The sequence below is a fragment of the Siphateles boraxobius genome, unplaced genomic scaffold (genome assembly GCF_051911475.1).
Source record: "Siphateles boraxobius isolate OS27281-9 unplaced genomic scaffold, OSU_SipBor_1 86, whole genome shotgun sequence".
NCBI classification, from domain to species: Eukaryota; Metazoa; Chordata; class Actinopteri; order Cypriniformes; family Leuciscidae; genus Siphateles; species Siphateles boraxobius.
The window spans coordinates 6,162,311-6,181,258 of record NW_027509215.1 but is presented as its reverse complement, the minus strand read 5'-3'; the positions used below and the strand labels follow the sequence as shown (position 1 = coordinate 6,181,258).

General features: G+C 34.6%; 2 protein-coding genes across 2 annotated transcripts in view; one reads left to right on the top strand and one right to left on the bottom strand.

The window, feature by feature from the left end:
• LOC143731409 (CD48 antigen-like) overlaps nt 1-8,662 on the bottom strand; it is a 33,489-nt gene extending 24,827 nt beyond the window's left edge. Inside the window, exons 1-6 of the mRNA XM_077222326.1 lie at nt 8,639-8,662; nt 4,085-4,159; nt 2,546-2,854; nt 1,940-2,194; nt 1,576-1,701; nt 875-915 (exon numbers count right to left, since the gene is read on the bottom strand). Of these exons, the coding sequence (XP_077078441.1) occupies nt 875-915; nt 1,576-1,701; nt 1,940-2,194; nt 2,546-2,854; nt 4,085-4,139 (786 nt within the window). The 5' untranslated portion in view covers nt 4,140-4,159; nt 8,639-8,662. The remainder of the gene's footprint in view (nt 1-874; nt 916-1,575; nt 1,702-1,939; nt 2,195-2,545; nt 2,855-4,084; nt 4,160-8,638) is intronic.
• On the top strand, nt 8,201-18,517 carry cactin. The gene is made up of 10 exons (XM_077222305.1): nt 8,201-8,956; nt 9,908-10,418; nt 12,178-12,273; nt 12,947-13,092; nt 13,178-13,340; nt 13,454-13,568; nt 14,926-15,118; nt 15,210-15,332; nt 16,150-16,508; nt 17,689-18,517. Exons 1-10 carry the CDS (start codon nt 8,676-8,678, stop codon nt 18,177-18,179), a joined length of 2,478 nt encoding a protein of 825 aa, XP_077078420.1. The 5' UTR covers nt 8,201-8,675; the 3' UTR covers nt 18,180-18,517.
• Nucleotides 18,518-18,948: the final 431 nt, after the last annotated feature.

Genomic DNA, 18,948 nt, shown 5'->3' with positions numbered 1-18,948 from the left:
GTTAGATTAAATGTTAATGCTTCTAAAACTAAAAAATAAAGTTAGAGATGTTTAAGAAAGATACAGGACAATTTATGAAAGTAACAGCATTTTAATAACATGCATATGAGATTAGAGTATGAAAAATGAAAACAAACATTGGTTTGGACCAGTCACAGAAAACATTACAGCATCCAACAATAAACTAATCTAAATGAGTAACTGTATATAAATTCTAAACCCCATTCATAATACAAGCCAGACACAGGTTTACATAGAAATGAGAGTGACTTTGACATTTGTAAAGTCCAACTAGAACATTGGCCCAGTTTATCTGGTTAATATGGCCCTGTTAGCCTCTGCTGGTAGAAGTTATAACTACACCAATCTGACTGCAAAAATCATTTTCACCACCAATGACAGCCATTCAAAATATCATTGTAAAAATAGCAGAAATTCAAACAGCATACAAAAAAAAGCAATTAACAGTATGATTACAGTACATGAAATATGTTAAAGTGTCATGAGGGAAGCAAAGAAGCACTCATTCATAATATCTGAAGTTCATTGGACTTCTGGATATTCTGTACACTTCCACAAGAGTCATGAAATCTGGTAGTCAAATCAAGACTTTAAGCTCTGTTTGTGAGTCCAGTGAATCAAAAAAGTATTTTTATGCTTTAACATTCATGAGTAGATGAAGGTGTTTGGTGTCCTACTGTACGGTAGGTGATGGTGGTCCAGGTATCTCCTGTCATCTTCTGCATCAGAGTCGGAACAAAAATGAATCGAACCACCACAGATCATGTGAAATACAGTTAATATTCATTGGGTCACATGACATTTATTATCTGTGACGTCTGCAGGAATAGATATGCAGTAATTTGAATCTCACCTCAACATCATCGTATTCTGTATCATCGCTCTGTTTGGCACCTGAGAGGTCAGAATATGGAAATTTACTGCACAGATTACAGGTTTGTGTGGAAACATGTTTCTTTGCATTTGATTGCTGTCAGAAGTTTGATTTCTCTCATCTATCAGACTGACAGCCTAATTCACATTCTCATTCCCCCTCGTCACATTTGGAAACTTAGTCAGGAAACCTTGGAGTCACTTTTTAAGGTACAGGTTCCCCTTTAGTGCAGTTTTTCAACATTCAGGGTATGCTTTCAGTAAGAAACCTTCAATGTCAATACACAGACACGATAGACATGGTTTTGCAATAAATACCTGTGACTGTACCTTTATTTTCCTGTTAAGTGTTTTATATTGTTGAAAAGTGGTTAGGTTTAGAGTTATATAATTGTTATAATAATTTCTACTTTTACAAATACATGCAATGAATTAAATGTATCTTGATCTGATATATACAAATGAAAAACAACTGAAGCAATGGAGGAATCTGCACATCAAAAAATGAAGGGATACCCTGTGAGTTGTGAAAGTAATGCCAAATATTATTGGTGAATTAATTTTTGGCTTTGTAATAATCAAGCATGTATTGTTGCTCTTAAACCTTTGTTTCAGTAACAAAGAAACTATTTCAGTTATAAATGTGAGATCAGTTTTTCAGTATTTCTGTGATGTACATACCTTTATTATTCTTGCAGCAACAGCGAAGGACCAAACCAGAAATCACTATTACTCCTAAAACAATCACTGTAATTATCAAAATATGACCAAATGGTGAACTATGCCTGATTGGTCTTCTTTCATTCTCTAAAAAGCAAAAGATGAAGAATAGCATCAATCAGCCTATAGTAAACTATAGTCACTTAATTATATGTAATATTTAACACAAGTATTAATATTTAATAACATGCCTCTTACAGTTTGTAAACCAAAAGTGAGAATAAAGACAAGTAGATAATGCTCACTGTACACACACATGTATTTAATATGATATTTACCTCCACAGAGTGATTACTAAATGGTGTGTGTGTGTGTGTGTATGTACCTTTGACACAGAGCTTTGTAATGTTTATTCTGTCTTTTTTCCAGCTAACTGGGTTGCTATGGTTACAGATGATGGATTCCTCACTGCAGTGCAGGATTAGAGTGTTGATTTGTGATGTCACTTCCCCTGGAAAGCAGCTGTTGTTCTGATAGCTAGAGTTTATCATGAGGTCATGAGCTCTGCATGTGAAGGTCACAGTACAGGAGTCACTGCTGGAGTTTGAGTTTACGGTCAGAACAGGATCCTCCACAGCGTCTGAAACACATTCACTCCAATATCAGAATCACACTCACAATTTAACAGCCCATTGATTAAAAAAAAAGTTTAAACATTAATTCATGTTGTATAAATATCACAGCAGAGATGCAGTATACATTCGAGTCTAAAGACAACATAAAGAATAAACACGACCCAACAATATTTCTTTAACCACATTTATCTGTGTTCTTTATTTAAAACGTCAGAGTAAAAATAAAATTAATAAACTGATGAATAAGAAGAAGTGCCACAAGCTTAAATGTGCACACTATATAAAAGAGAGAAATTAAACATATATTACTCTTATGAATTGTCTTTTATGCAGGAACACAATGAAATGAGACTCACCTATAACAGATACTCTGTGTGTTACAATATTTATCTCTGATTCTCCACTTGTCTTCGCTGTATAGAGTCCACTGTCTGTCTTCTGCATGTTCTTCAGTGTGAGAGAGAAGGTTTCGTCATTGAAATCCACTCTGTCCTTGTAGGAAGAGTGACGTTTTACTTCTTTAGTTCCACTTATATATTTAACTATAACCTCTGATTTATCATTTCTCCAGGATAAAAGATCAAACTCTGGTAGTTTCTGTGTCTGTATATCCAGTTGAACAGAATCTCCCGTCTGCACAAACACAGAGATCTCAGCACTGAACCCTGAGGAGAGAGAAACACACTGTTTTGTTGAGCATCTCATGCTCTGTGTTGAAGTACCAGAGTTGATCAAAACTACTGTTTCCATTCTGGAGTTTCAGTTTTGCAGATATTTTAGTCCTTACATTATGCATATTAGGCGGCAAAGTTAAATTACAGGTTAGATGAGTTTGATGAACATTGAAAACACTCAAATAACAAAACAAACTATGAGCGAGTTGCAACGACAGTGACGGATAGGCCTGGACTTTACGTTTTATAGCTTACGTGGCTAGACATTTTAATGAATTTGGGTATGATATTTGTACTTTGAAATTTCAAGGCATCGAGCTAGTTAGTCTCTGGAGATAGGGAGCGCTATCTCCTTCAACGAGAGGCATTTTGGATTTATACGCTTCAAACGGTATACCCCAATAGTTTAAATGAAGAATTGGCTTTAAATTGTTTCTTGTGAAACTATTTTGATCTTAAATTAATTTAATCCATTTCATTTGTGTTTATTTTCATTTTATTATTATTTTCTTATTCTTGTTTTTCTTTTTTTACTTTTTTGGTAATTGTTCATAAGGGTTACATGTGAGCATTATCTATGGCCTGTTTTGTAGTATTATTTTTAGTGTGTCAACAATTTTGACGGTGCAGGTGATTTGATGACGTTAATGGGGTTCACCTGTGATGTTTAAAAGCAATCCCTTTGTTGTTTCACAGCACACACTGATGATGGCTTAGGCTGAAACGCGTCTGTGTGGACATGGTATTAATAAATATATGAGATATAACAAGAGAGTCCGTTTTTTAATCTTTATCTGTTTTATTATGTGGCAGCAGTCGTCCATGAGGGGCTGCTGCCTTTAATTTCGTTTTGAATTTGTTTATTTTATTATTAAAAGTCTTTGAACTTAAAAGTTCGCTGGTTTCCACCTCCTTCCCACAACAACTAACTGTGTTAAAACATGGTTCATGAAATATAATCAAAATATCTCCAATAAATACAAATCTGATGTCTGTTTTTCAATCCCTAATGTAGCCTAATGAAATTATTCTTTAACAGTCTAGTGTTAGTAATAGAGACGAGTCACTCTTGCTCTCTAGTGCTTCATCAGCAGATCCTGTTCATCAGATGCAGAACTATAGCAGACTGAACATGATGCTTTTTACAAGCGACATTAGATAAAGCCCTTAAAAACAAGACATTTTAGTTATTTATACACATTTAATAACTGAGTGTATTACCTGTTTTACAGATGATGAGAAGAATGAAGGACGCAAGCAGACGATCTACTGCCATTGTAACAAACGTCAAGATGGCTGAAGTTGTATTTAAAACAGGAAGTTGAATATGTTGAAATGACACTCATGTAGCCTCTTTATAACTCTCTCTGTCAGATGAGGATAACCACTGGTTCTCACTGATCTCTGAGAAACAGCTTTTCCCTCCATATTGATGAGACTAGAAATGATGAAACTTGAACCAGCCACAGAAAACAGACTATAAGGAAAAAAACACATACAAGCATGTTGTGAATAGCTTTGGTTATACTACTACTACATGAGCAATCACTGTTAATGCACACCCTACATTAACATTAAGAAATAATGTTACATTACATTAACACTCCCAGTGTGTGTGCTCTAACTTGGATGATTAACATGCAGAGAACAAATTCCAAGTATGGGTTACCACCTTCTCATAGTAGATGTGATATATCGAAGTATATGCTTGCCATAATACTATCCCAGCTAGCACAAATATGTTCCAAGAACGCTTTGCTAATGTTCCCATTAAGTTATGAATACACAATTTTTAATGTTCTCTGAACGTTAAAAATGTCCAGTTTTTCCAAATGTTTAAAAATAGTTTTTTTCTCGGCTATGTGAATGTTAAGGGAACATTCAATTATTATTATTATTTAAATTTTTTGCAAACATTATGGGAATGTTACATTTGAATGTTCTCAGAACATTCTGAAACAAGAAGTAGCATTTAAATATGGTTTAAAAATACGAACCTCCAACTAAAATGATTCAGAAAAAGCTATAGAGCTAGATAGCGTTTTTGTGCTAACGTTTTGAGAACATTATTAAAGACCAGATAACTCTAAGCAAACAGTTATTAACATTAGGCTACTAGAAGAATGTTTGTTCATAATTTTTGTCCTCTCATAATATTTCTCTCTCTTCATCAAAATTCTTACAATTAATAATCACATGTTCAGTTTCACTCTGTCCACATACTTCACACAACCCTTGGATGTTTAGATATTAGATGAATCATTTTATTTAGAATGCTCCAATCTTAATCTTGAGATACTCAATACCTCCCCCAACTTTTCCTTGTAATGACAATAAATGTCTCCCTTTGATTTCATTACTCCAATAACTGTTGCCATTTTAGTAGCATTTTTCTTTATCTTGTCAATTCAATTTCTACCATTTCTTCTTCCACTGCTTCATTTTCACTGTTAGCTGGGATCTAGATTGTACTAAGACTAGACAGACAAAACATAAGAAACAGCATCACATCCAGTTCAATGAATAAATGGAAGGAAATACACTCTTATTTTAAAAGTTGACCTTGTGACGAAAGACTAGAATTAAAGTAATCGAATTAGATTATTATTTATTAAAAGTTATAATTTTCTGAAATCAAACACTAATATACAGGATAATCATAATTGGAAATCATAGAAAACACTTTTAAATTTTAGGGTTATTTTTTATTTAAAAATTATTCTTCTTTTTAAAAATTATTTTTCTTTTTAAATAAACAGTTTTCGTTCTTTGTGATAGTATAGTGTTGTGTTCGTCAAGTTATTATAGTGTAGTGTAGTATCGTGTGGCATTTAAATGAATAATGTATTAATTTAAATTAATAATGTATTAATTTAAATGAATAGTGTATTTTTAAAAAAAAAATTTTTTTATTATGCTTACAAACAAACAAAGATGACAATCATAGCATACAATTATGTTACAAAATTGCAAACATATCTGTACAAAATATGACAACAATATGTACAGAGTCATCTTAACACAAGTGTGTAACTATCTAAAAAAATAAAATAAAAAAAAAAACACAAAAAAAAAAAATGAAATGAGGGTCAAGAGGGCAAGATATTCTATACAAAATTTAGAGTAGGTCTAACCAAATTAAAGTCATTACAAAATAAAAGTGTTTTTATTGCTTTCTTATTTACTGAGGATGAGATGGTGTTAAGGTACATTTCAAATTCTTTCAAAAAAACTATAAAAATTGGTTTGTTGTTGGAGAATTTACATTTATGGATATAGAATTTCCCAATACAATAAATTAAATTGGTTACAAAGCAGGCTTTTTTTAAAACGGGATCAGAGTCAAAGTATCCAAAAATAATGTCTTTAAAGGTTACTGATATATATATTATCTTTAATAAACTTGCCAATACTTTCCCATAGTTGTTTAGTATAGAAACATGACCAAAATAAATGATAAACAGTTTCTGTATGAACTTGGCAAAATGAGCATCTTGTATCAATATTACTTTTATATTTAATCATGAAATATTTAGCAGGGTAAAATTTATTTAATATTTTGAAGGATAATTCTTTTACTTTATTTGTTAAAAAATATTTTTGTGGTAAGGATCAAATCTTTTCCCAATTTAAATTTTTAAATAATCTACTCCAGTATGAAATTACAGGAGAAACAGAAACTATATCTACAAGAAAGAGGGATCTAACTTTATTATTTCTATCTTTTTTTCCTGAAAAACATATTTTACCAATTGGAGTTTTATCTGGCTCAGGAAGAGTACTAATTATTGTAGGAGAGTAAGGACAATTTTTAAAGAGGATACAGATCCCTGTTGGTATAGCTCCCATAACTATAGCAAATTCTTTGGGAGTAACTGGTATATTGTATTCTGAAAGAAACTCTGTGTATGTCATTAAGAAACCTTGTTTGTTAAAAAGCTGACGGACTAAAAATAAACCATTAATAAACCAATTATTATAAAATAAAGATCTATTTTTATATAAAATATATTGATTATTCCAAATAAGAAAATTATGTGGGGAAAAATTGTGTTTATATATTAAAGCCCATGCTAAAAGAACCTGTTGATGGAAATTTGAAAGTTTGATAGGAATTTTTGATATGTTGTAATTGCACATCAATAAAAATCTCAACCCCCCAATATATGAAAACACTTGTTGTGGGAAGATATTCCAGATGGAGTCTTGATTTTTCAAATACCGATTAAGCCAATTTATTTTGAAAGTATAATTTAAAGAGTTAAAATCAATCAAATTTAATCCACCTTTGTTATAATAGTTTAGGATCACCGATTTCTTCATATAGTGGATTTTATTTTTCCAGACGAAATCAGTCAGAACTCTATCAATCACTTTAGCTGTGGTCTTATCAACATACAGAGATTGGGCAGCATAAGAGAGACGTGAAAGCCCCTCAGCCTTGGTGAGCAAAATTCTTCCTTTAATAGATAGATCTCTTTGAAGCCAGCAGTTCAGTTTTTTCTTTGTTTTATCAATAATCGGAGTAAAATTTGTTGCACATCTATTTTTATCTTTAGTTATTTCTATACCAAGATATTTAACAGAGCTTTTAACAGCTATGCCGTTTATTGCGGAAACACTACAATTTTTTATGGGAAATAATTCACATTTATCTGTATTCAGACTTAGACCGGAGGCTTTAGAAAATGACTCAAGGATATTTAGGGCTATAGGGATTTGAGAAGAATCTTCTAAAAACAGCGCTGTGTCATCAGCTAACTGACTAATGATTAAATTTGTAGTTCCAACAGTTATGCCTTTTAGATTGCTCCTTCTGATATGCAAATTAAGAAATTGTACTGCAATTAAAAATAAATAAGGAGACACTGGACATCCCTGTCGAACACCACGATCAAGGAAAAATCTGGGAGAAGTACCGCTTTTTAGTTTAATAGAACTATTTCCATTTATATACAACATTTTCACCATCTTACAAAATGAGTCACCAAATCCTATTTTTTTAAGTGCTTGAAATAGAAAATTGTGTTCTAAAGTATCAAACGCTTTGTAATAGTCTAAGAAAAGAATGAAGCTATTGTTATTAATTATATCAGAGTAATCTAAAATGTCCAATATTAACCTTATGTTGTTAGATATGTGTCTATTTTGCATAAAGCCAGATTGAGTTTCATCAATAATTGAATGTAATACTCCTTTTAATCTTTTGGCTAATACTAAAGCAATTATTTTATAATCATTGTTTAATAATGTAATTGGACGCCAATTATCTATGAAAGTAATATTTTTATTTGATTTGGGAATTAAAGTGATCAACCCTTGGCACAAAGTAGGAGGGAGAGACGAATTGTTTATGCTCTCCTTAAAGACATTTAATAAAAAGGAGCTATATTTTCACTGAATACATGATAGAATTCTGACGTTAGACCGTCTGTACCAGGGGATTTATTTGTTTTTAGAGATTTAATTGCTTCCTCTATTTCTTTTAAGGTAATGGGGGAGTCTGAATAGTGTATTTTTTTTAACGAAAGTTCAAATTAAAATGACGAAGAAAGAGCGGGCCGTCAACATTCCGCTTTAAACAGGACCTCAGATGAGGAGCTCTATATATCGCCTGTTTGAAATTATACGAATATTTGTATAAAGCTTGAACAATAATAAAAATGCATATTTCCCAATATATATATAAATAAGATGTGTTATTTAATCTGAACGATTATCACAGGATCGATTTGAGATATATAAGTATTACCAGCATTAGCGATCTAACATTACCTATTTACGCGACGCGGCGCGGTCAGGACCTAAAAACATGGGATCGAAGAAGCATCGAAGGAGCCGATCGCGGTCTTGCTCTCAAGAAAGATCACGCAGACATGTCCGCTCGCCAGAGGACAGACAAAGTCGGAACCGCTCTCCTGTGAAGAGTTCTCGCAGACGAGGGCGGTCTGACAGCGGCGGCTCCAGGAGCAGCGGAGGTTCCGCAGGCCCGAGCCGACACAGAGGCAGGGAGTCCGGCCACTCCAGCGAGTCTGACCGCGATCTGAGAGACAGAAGAGCACGATCATACGGAAGATCAAGAGACAGAGACAGGTAACTTACTTAAAAACATTGACACAAATAATAATAACTATTCTGTTGGAATTTCAGTTTGTACGTTAGGAGGGGGTGCGTGGAAAATTTTAGAAAAAACAAACATATCAATATATACAATAAAAGGTGAAATGACATCAAACAGTATAGTATTATAACGAGTGGAAAGACGTAATAATAATGTAACTTAATATTCAAGCCAAGGCGTGTATATAGCACATTTTGTTCATCGTGATAATTCAAGTGCTTTTAAAAGGAAAAAGTAATAATACAAAGGCTACTAAAGGTTACTAAAAAATACAATAGCTATAAAGTAATACGCTTTAAGAAAATAATAAATTAGTTAAAATGGTATACTTTAAAGGAATGTGAGGGATAATAGAAACTAAATATTTTCCAAATAATATTTTAGACATTTATAGTAAAATCTAACAGTGAAAATTGAGTCTTTATACAATAAACCAGGTATACACCTTTTAAATGTCAAAATAGGCATGAAACGGAAGTTTTAATATACTGTTATTTTTCATTGTGATCTATATCTGAGTGAAATGGCTTATTGAACAAGTAAAAATTTACGGTGGTACTTGATTTAGTCTATCGGTTGATTGGATGGTTGTGGTTTGCTATTGGTGGATAATTGGATTTCATGAGTGACAAGTTGCCCCGTCCTCGTGCCAATAAACATCATCAGTGAAGAGATGTCGATTGACTTTGATGAGGCCAGATGAATTATAAAACAAATAATGATGTGCAGTGTGCACTGAGAAATTATTTATAACAAATAGTGCAATATTCCATAAAAAACAAGATTTGTCAATTTTGATTTCATGGCGTCTTTATAATGGGGGTCCTTCATACAAGGATGATCATATTCAAAAAACTGAAAACTCCTGATTGCGATTGCAACTAAGTGTTCTAGCTGTTCTTTATTATTCTTTATTGTTTTAGCTCTTCAGGTGATAATCACAATGATCATAAGAAACATAAGATGAAGATGAAACACAAGGATGAAAAGGGCAGCAGGAGGAGGAGGAGTAGAAGCTCGTCCCGCTCCAGCACAGACTCCAGCGTGGAGCGTGAACGAGAGAGGAGGAGACGACAGAGCAGGAGTCCCAGCCGGGAGAGAGGGAGGAGAACGAGTAAAGAGAGGGAGCGAGACAGACGTGGACGCTCAGAATCCAGATCCTCGAGTTCCTCTTGCTCCTCCGTCGACTCCGATCAGGGGGGAAAGACGGCACAGGGTCCCTCCACTGCCAAAGAAGAGACGAAGAAAAAGAAGGAGATGATGAAAGCGCTGGAGACCCCAGAGGAGAAGAGAACCAGGCGTCTGGCCAAGAAAGAGGCCAAAGAGAGGAAGAAGAGAGAGAAGATGGGCTGGAGTGAAGAATACATGGGCTACACCAACGCCGACAATCCGTTTGGAGACAACAACCTGCTCGGCACGTTCAAATGGCAGAAGGTGAGAGAGATGCTTGATAGCAGAGGTCAGATGTGTCCTTTTGATCACGTTACGTTCTGACATTGAAACAAAACAATGTTTACCTCAAAACATGTCATGTTATGATTCAGGAGCCTGTGATAGATATATCAATTATGATATTATGTGCTAAGACTGGTTATTGACAGAAATTTCACATTTTGATTCGATTCCGATTCACAAGCTTGTGATTCGATATCGATTATTTTGGATATATAAGGTACATTACATAGATAGCAAATTTTCTTAAAAGAAAAAGACTGCTGTGAACTAGTTGGTACTACATTACTATAATAATGAAAGTTAAAATTGACTGATTTGTGTACAAACACTTAAAAGAAGGATTTTTTTGTATAATAAAGTTATAATACTAACTTAATAGTTACACAATTACAATTTTACTCCAATTTTTTTTTTTAAATATAAACTTTTAAATGGTGATTGTCATAACTATTTGCTTGATCTGAGGAGGCAACAGCGATCTGTTACGCCACATTAAAGAGTACCAAACACGGTAATGTAAGAATTCTTACATAAAATTGACAGAATTTGAAATCTGACGCCGGTTTCACACATACTCCGTGTGCAGTGCGTATACGGTACAGGAGCAGCACGCGCTATAGTGCTTTCACATATGCTGCGTTTGTAGTGCGCTACTGATCCGCAGTTTCTGTGTGCCACAAAATCAAAAATGGCTAAGTATTTTGATTTTAAATCCAAACGTTAACTTTGACATTGTTTAAGACATTGAAACAGTATGAAAATTAATTTTAATCATTGTGATTCTTTGTTTTACATGTAGTTTCCCCCCACCCCCTCCCCAAAATATATATCATGTATTGAATGAGGGGGAAAAAATCATATATGATGGCATTTTGCAATTTTTGAGACAATAATCATACTTTTTTGTTTTTCTTGACCCTGCAATTTAGTAACTGTAGAACACATTAACTGTAATTATGCGTATATGATGAAATTAATACAGTTCGTTGTCAATCTATGTCTATTTTAATGTGAACAATGCGCTGCCACTTTAAGAAACGCGTGCAGTGTGAACGCTCTAACCGGTTAACATGGGTGCGTGAAAAAAATACGCACCGCATACGCACTGCAAACAGAGTATGTGTGAAACGGGCGTGAGACTTTGTTTCATATCAAATTTAAAAAGCTTATTGCGAGTTATTGGATGGGAGGCGAGCTACAATGTTCTGTTCATTCATCAACTGAAAACAGGATTGAATAAAAGATTGATTCTTGGGATTTAAGGATTAAAACCAGTTAATAAAAATGAGAATCACATTTTTTTTTTTATTCAATTTTTTTTATTTTTTATAATATACATCCAGCCCTGTTCTGTGCCTATTTTACTGCCTATTTGAGCTCCTCTCTGAAAATCCTGCAAATCTTGTATCCAATTGGGACATCTACAACAAAAAATACACTTAAAAAATATATATATGTAGAATAATTATAGAAAAAATCAAATTACTAATGAGTTTATCAGTCATCTGTTGATGACAGCTCATCATTGACTTGTGTAATAAAAACAATTAAGACAGTCTCACATGTATATTGATTGATACATAATATTGTTAGTCATTTGATTGGAGCATATATTGATATCGATGTGCCGTTACACCCCTAAATGCATCTTGATATTGCAGTGATGTTGCTTGAGAAAGTCTGGTTAGGACTAAAGAAATAAAGTTAATTCTTCTGCTGTGTGTGTGTGTGTTTTCAGGCTTTGGAGAAGAAAGGCATCGGGCACTTGTCAGAAAAGAATCTGAAGGAGAGAAATAAACACATCCAGGAGGAAAACCGCAGGGAACTACAGAAGGTGCCAAACACGTCTGAACACTGACATGCTATAGAATTGGCAATTTTATAGGGGATTTTGATTTCTAAATTGAATTAAGAAAAACTACAGAATTTAGAAAAATGTATATACTCATGAAAAAGTATTTTTACGTAACATGACTGGAGGCACCATAAGTAAATGTGATAATATTTTAAAATAGTATAATTAGTCAGAATCAAATATAAAATGTTCAACAGATCACTAGTTTTTTAATTTTCATATATAATGTGACAAAATATCAGTGTATTTTTTAATTCATATTTTTTATTATTTTTTATTTTTACATTTTCTTTAAAAAGTAGTTTAGTATTTTGCTGTTGTTTTTTTAAATATGTCTAAATAGTTTCAAATAGTTTCTATTTATTTTTATTTCAGTTTTAATTATTTTAGTCTATCAAGTTAAACTGAATGGAAATTAGAAATGTTGTTTTGGCAACTAGCTAAAATACAATACGTTTAATTTTTAAAGTTTATTTTATTTCAAGTAACTGAAGTTTTTTTCTACTGTTTGAGTTTTAGTTGACTATAATAACCCTTAACCATTCTCTCATAATAAATTATGTATTTTTGTACTACTTTTTTGTTAAATGTGCATCCAGATTGCTAAAATGAGATGATAACTGAAGTAAATGTGTGAGACTTGTGTGTTCAGGTGAAGCAGCTGCGCCTGGAGCGAGAGCGGGAGAAATCCATGCGGGAACAGGAGCTGGAGATGCTCCAGAGGGAGAAAGAGGCGGAACATTTCAAAACATGGGCGGAACAGGAAGACAACTTTCATCTGCACCAGGCCAAACTGAGGTCACGCTCTTCAGATGGCTCATCTTTTTATACATGCGTACATGTGATTGGATCATTTGTAACGTTTTTCTGTGATGCGATGCAGGTCTAAGATTCGTATCCGTGACGGCCGAGCGAAACCCATCGACCTGTTGGCTAAATACATCAGCGCTGAAGATGATGATCTGTCGGTGGAGATGCATGAGCCGTACACCTTCCTCAACGGACTGACAGCCACAGACATGGAGGACCTGCTGGAGGACATCAAGGTGTGTGTGAGAGAGAGAAACAATCGTTTAACACAGTAACCGTACTTCTTGCATAACTTCCATGGTGGTTTTGGTCATAGTCGTAGTTTTACCCGCTGTGTTACTGGCTGCAGGTGTACATGGAGCTGGAACAGGGCAAGAACGTGGATTTCTGGAGGGACATGACCACCATTACTGAAGACGAAATCAGCAAACTGCGCAAAATGGAGACGTCAGGGAAAGGGCCAGGTGATGTGATGACCTATCAGATCTACATCCGGTTTACTTTACAGTTGATTCATTTCAGAGTAAATATTGTATAAAATAAATGTTCCCTAAATGTTAGTAACTTTAATTTACGCTATCAATAAATGTGTGTATTTTTTTTCAAGATTGTATTTACACTACTGTTCAAAAGTTTGGGGTCTTTTTTTAAGGAGTTAGCAAAGATGCATTAAATTGATCAACAGAAGCAATAAAGGCATTTATAATGTTACTAAAGATTTCTATTTCAAATAAAAATGCTGTTCTTTTGACCTTTCTATTCATCAAAGAATCCTGAAGGAAAAAGTATCAAGGTTAACTTTTCCCAAAAATATTAAGCAGCACAACTGTTTTAAACATTGATAATAATCAGAAATATTTCTTGAGCAGCAAATCAGCATATTAGAATGATTTCTGAAGGATCATGTGACACTGAAGACTGGAGTAATGATGCTGAAAATCAGCTTTGATCACAGGAATAAATTACATTTTCTATTCAAATAGCAAAGGTATTTTAAATGATAATAATATTTAACAACATTACAGTATTTTTGATCAAATAAATGCAGCCTTGGTGAGCAAGAGACTTATTTAAAAAACAACAACATAGGAATCCCAAACTTTTGAATTGTAGTGTATATTTTTTTTTATTGTATTATAGTTTATTCATTATTTATTTGTTATTATTATTATCAGTTTTCATACAGTAGTGGACAAATATATTAAATTACCCTGCAAGTTTGATTAAACCATCAAAATACATGGACAATATTTTATATTTTTAATTATTTTAATACAATATTTTAATTTAATTATTTAACACTAAACTGGTTAAGGTATTTATCTGACAAAAATTATTTGGAAAAAAAGGGGTTAACTACAACTACAGGTTTTATTTTACTATGCAAAAACAAAAAGCTCACAGGAAAAAGCATATGTTGACTACAACAATCAGTTTGTAATATTCATTGGTTCTCGCTTGCTTTTGCATGTGTTCATAATTTCTTTGTATGTCAGCCTGGCCAAAAATTTTCACGTTTCATTTCACAAATAAAATAATTGACTCCAAGCCCAACTAAGCAATATGCTTACAAAATCTTGAACACTTTTTGAATAATATTTGAATGAAGTGTGAAGATCAGCCATCACTTCTGGCCACTAGCTACAGTTCTCTCTAAATAACTGCAGTGAACTCATTTGAAATCTACAAATTCTCATAACAGTGCAAATGAAATATGTCATATGAAATCTGTGAGGTTATATATTTTTCTACAACACTTCTCATAATTTAGTACATTTAGTAATGAAAGTCATCCATCTCTGATTTTGTTTTTTGATTCAGGTGACCGGCGTGAGGGCATAAACACATCTGTCAGCACAGACGTGCAGAGTGTGTTTAAAGGGAAGACTTACAGTCAGCTTCAGGCTCTTTATATGAACATCGAGAGTAAGATCCAGGGCGGAGGCTCCAACCTGGACATCGGCTACTGGGAGAGTCTCCTGCAGCAGGTGCGGGTCTACATGGCACGGGCCAGGTGCGTATCCCAGCAGAACCGTCATGGGGATTTTGGCCGTTTTTAGCATTCAGCAATGTCTTCAAATAAGGGCCTGTGTGTGTTTGTGAAGGCTGAGAGAGCGCCATCAGGACGTCCTGCGGCAGAAGCTGTATAAACTCAAGCAGGAACAGGGTGTGGAGAGTGAACCGCTTTTCCCAATCATCAAAGAGGAGCCAGAGAACGAGCGGCCCTTGTGAGTGACTTCATTTCTACCTGAACGTTCAGACTTAGAAGTCCTATTTTTTTAAAGAGACATTTGGGTTGAAAATTCAAAATAGCTATGCTTTCAAGATGGAAAAATTAAATAAATTGGAACCTGCTGAATTAAATATGCAACAGATAGGCCATGTTACTATGTAGTATGCTACGTTGTCATTCTGCATACTGTTTCACATATAATAATAATGAAGAAAAAAATGCATTATACAGTATATACTAGAGCTGCATGATTAGTTGTGAAAGGATCACGATCTCTTATCCTAAATGACAATGATAAACCTTTGACAAGTACGATTTTTTAAGATGGAAATAAACTGGACTCATTCTGCTGAATTAAACATGCAACTTTGTGAGGTCACATAACTAAGTAGTTTACTACAATTTTAAATGATTATTGTTGCAGTCTGAATACTGCTTCATTTATTTATTTATTTTTTAAATAGTATGCATTATACATTATGTACTACTTACTAGCAGTATGCTAATATTCCTGGGTTTCCATGATGATAGAAAACCTTGTAATATCAGGGAATTTGTATTATAATTGTTAAATTTGGGCCTGAAAATATCATGGATACAATTATCTAGTTAATCAGCTCTAAATAACTTACAATTCTAGTTCTAGGATAGCTCTAAAATATGTCAAAACCTGAAATTGCACTATAAAATGTTTATATATATATATATAATATGTGTATACAGTATGTATATATATAATGATCTAATCACAAATAATAGAAACTGCATTCAACACGTACCCCCAACGTTTGCTTGTCCATTCTGTTACCCAGAAGCCCTAGAGAGGCAGAGTCTGCAGATGAAGAAGCGGGCAGCTCTCAGCAAGGTGCCAACTTGGAGAAAGAAGAGAGTAGACGGACCAAGAGGAAGGATGGAGAAGAGGGTGAGCGTTCAGGAAGAAGCAGTCCTGAGGAGAAGAAGGGAGATGGAGAGGAGGGAGAGAAAGATGAAGCCACGGAGTCTGTGTTAACAGAGGAGGATTTGATCCAGCAGAGTCAGGCTGAGTACGACTCGGGCCGCTACAGTCCCACACTCCTCCAGCCCTCAGAGTTACCGCTGGACACGCACATCCTGAAGGTGGAGGAGGACTTGCAGAGACTCCTGCTGGCCCGGAGACAGCTGCAGGTGACAGGTGCGTATCGCATCATAGACCACAGCGACATTACACACACCACATGCTTTAACGTTTCACTACCGGAATTGTATCAGGAAAAGAAAGTCAAATGTGAACGTTTAAAGTTGAAAATAAGCATGCACTTTCTTTGTTTGAAAGAATTTATGGCCAGTGTATAGAACGTTATTACTTTTTTTTTTAATTGGCTTCCTATTCTATCATCCCGCTCTTTTTTTTATTTGTTTTGTTGCTTTTTCCAACAAAAAAGGGCAAAAACAAACAAAAACATTTCCTGCACACTGGGTGCTTAGAAAAGGCAACATGAAATTGCATGTAATTTCAACTTCTGCCACAGGGAGGCGCATAATGTCCCACCCCACCCCGCCTCTGTACAGGCCACTTTGAATTTGTGAGGGTGGAAAAAAATATGTAGAAAGATTTGTAAACATTGTTTACATTTTATTTGGCTGTTACAAACAGTAGAAAAGCAGGAAATAGACTCAGGGAGGCACTTAATGAGCTTCACTAATGAGCTGATGGTTACAGAACATGTTTTACTTGATATCTTCCAGTTGTCATACCAAAGTATCATGCTCTTTGATGTTCCTTTAAAGGGATAGTTCACCAAGTAATTTTATTCTGTCATTAATTACTCACCGTCATGTCATTCCAAACCCGTAAGACTTTCGTTCATCTTCGAAACACAAATACAGATCTTTTTGATTAAATCTGAGAGATTTCTGTCCCTCCGTTGACAGCTACACAACTGACACTTTGACAGTTCAAAAAGTTCATAGAGAGATCGTAAAACTAATCTATATGAATTGAGCGGTTTAGTCCAAATTTTCTGAAGAGAAAATGTTACGCAGGCGCACGTTTGAGCTTTAGCAAGAACCAAAAAGGTTTGTTCACTCGTCAAGCAGGTTCGATTGAGCTTGTTTATGTTAGCTGATCAGTGTTTAAATGTGAATAAAAGACTAAATTCAATCTAAAAAAAAGTTATTTTGTATAACTGTAATTACAGAAAATGAATCAACTTCATGTGTCAGCCAACTGGAATTAAGAATTCCACAATCTTGTAGAATAAGTGACTAAAGATTCTTAACTGATAGGAAAATAAAACTAGCTTATTAAAAGTTCACATTTGCCTCCTGTTAAGGTTTACTCATGCTAAATCTTTTGTCTTTTTCTTGAGCAGGTGATGCAAATGAAAGTGCGGAGGATGCATTTGTGCGTCGCGCTAAAGAGGGAATGAGCGGCGACGAGGCCCAGTTTAGTGTCGAAATGCCTTTGACTGGAAAAATGTACCTGTGGGCCGACAAATACCGCCCGCGCAAGCCCCGCTTCTTCAACCGCGTTCACACCGGCTTCGAGTGGAACAAATACAACCAGACGCATTACGACTTCGACAACCCGCCGCCCAAGATCGTCCAGGGCTACAAGTTCAACATCTTCTACCCCGATCTCATCGACAAACGCTCAACTCCACAGTACTTCCTCGAGCCCTGTCCCGACAACAAAGACTTTGGAATTCTGCGCTTCCACGCCGGACCGCCGTACGAGGACATCGCCTTCAAGATCGTCAACCGTGAATGGGAGTATTCCCATCGGCATGGCTTCCGCTGCCAGTTCGCCAATGGAATCTTTCAGCTGTGGTTCCACTTTAAGAGGTACCGCTACAGACGCTGAAGAGGTGATTTGATGGCGTTTGATTTAAATAAGCCAAGTGTTGATTATAGAGAACACTGAACGTTTCTTTTCAAATGCTGTAAAATTGGTGTAAATCTAAAAATACAAGTACAAACTCTGTTTATTGATGCTACACACATCCCCTGTTAGTGGAACAACTGTTTTTCAAAGGGGTAGGACCTAAATGCATGTACTTGACCTTGACATTTTCTGTTTTGCAGGCACTTTGCTTGAATTTGATTCCTTTTTAAACTACGTTAGTTGTTTGTACCTTAAAATTGTTATTATTTTTCTATTTGTCTTTGAGATGATACATTAAAGGTTGTTTGCTAACTCTTTTTTTGTGCTCATTTTCTATTTTTGTTTTTCATTGGCAAAAGGCATTTTACAGCATTCAAGGTACAAAAATTGCATTTAAGTTAAAAATATTGTTAGCATCTAAAACAAGTTTCTGCTATACATTCTATACATATATATATATATATATATACATACATAAACATGTAACATGAGCCGCATTAAACTTCAGACTAAGATGCAGTCATTTGACACTTGTCTTGGCATTCTGAAGATACAGGAAGTTCATTCTTGTCCATGTTGAATTTCCTTTAAAGGCAACATACATGGGTTTGTTGCAACACCCACAGCAGGTTTTAACAAGACATCATTTTTTTAACTCCGAAGGGTGCTGCTAAAACAGGAAAACAACCAATAAAATTGTCCTGAAATAGAATCAAAATAGTCTCTTGCCTCAGACTTTAGGGCTCAT

What these genes read in the sequence shown, in the direction of transcription:
- cactin (XM_077222305.1), top strand. Translation starts at nt 8,676, where the DNA reads ATGGGATCGAAGAAGCATCGAAGGAGCCGATCGCGGTCTTGCTCTCAA. An exon ending in CTGCACCAGGCCAAACTGAG is followed by an intron (nt 13,093 to 13,177) that starts GTCACGCTCTTC and finishes GATGCGATGCAG; the next exon opens with GTCTAAGATTCGTATCCGTG. An exon ending in CCAGAGAACGAGCGGCCCTT is followed by an intron (nt 15,333 to 16,149) that starts GTGAGTGACTTC and finishes TCTGTTACCCAG; the next exon opens with AAGCCCTAGAGAGGCAGAGT.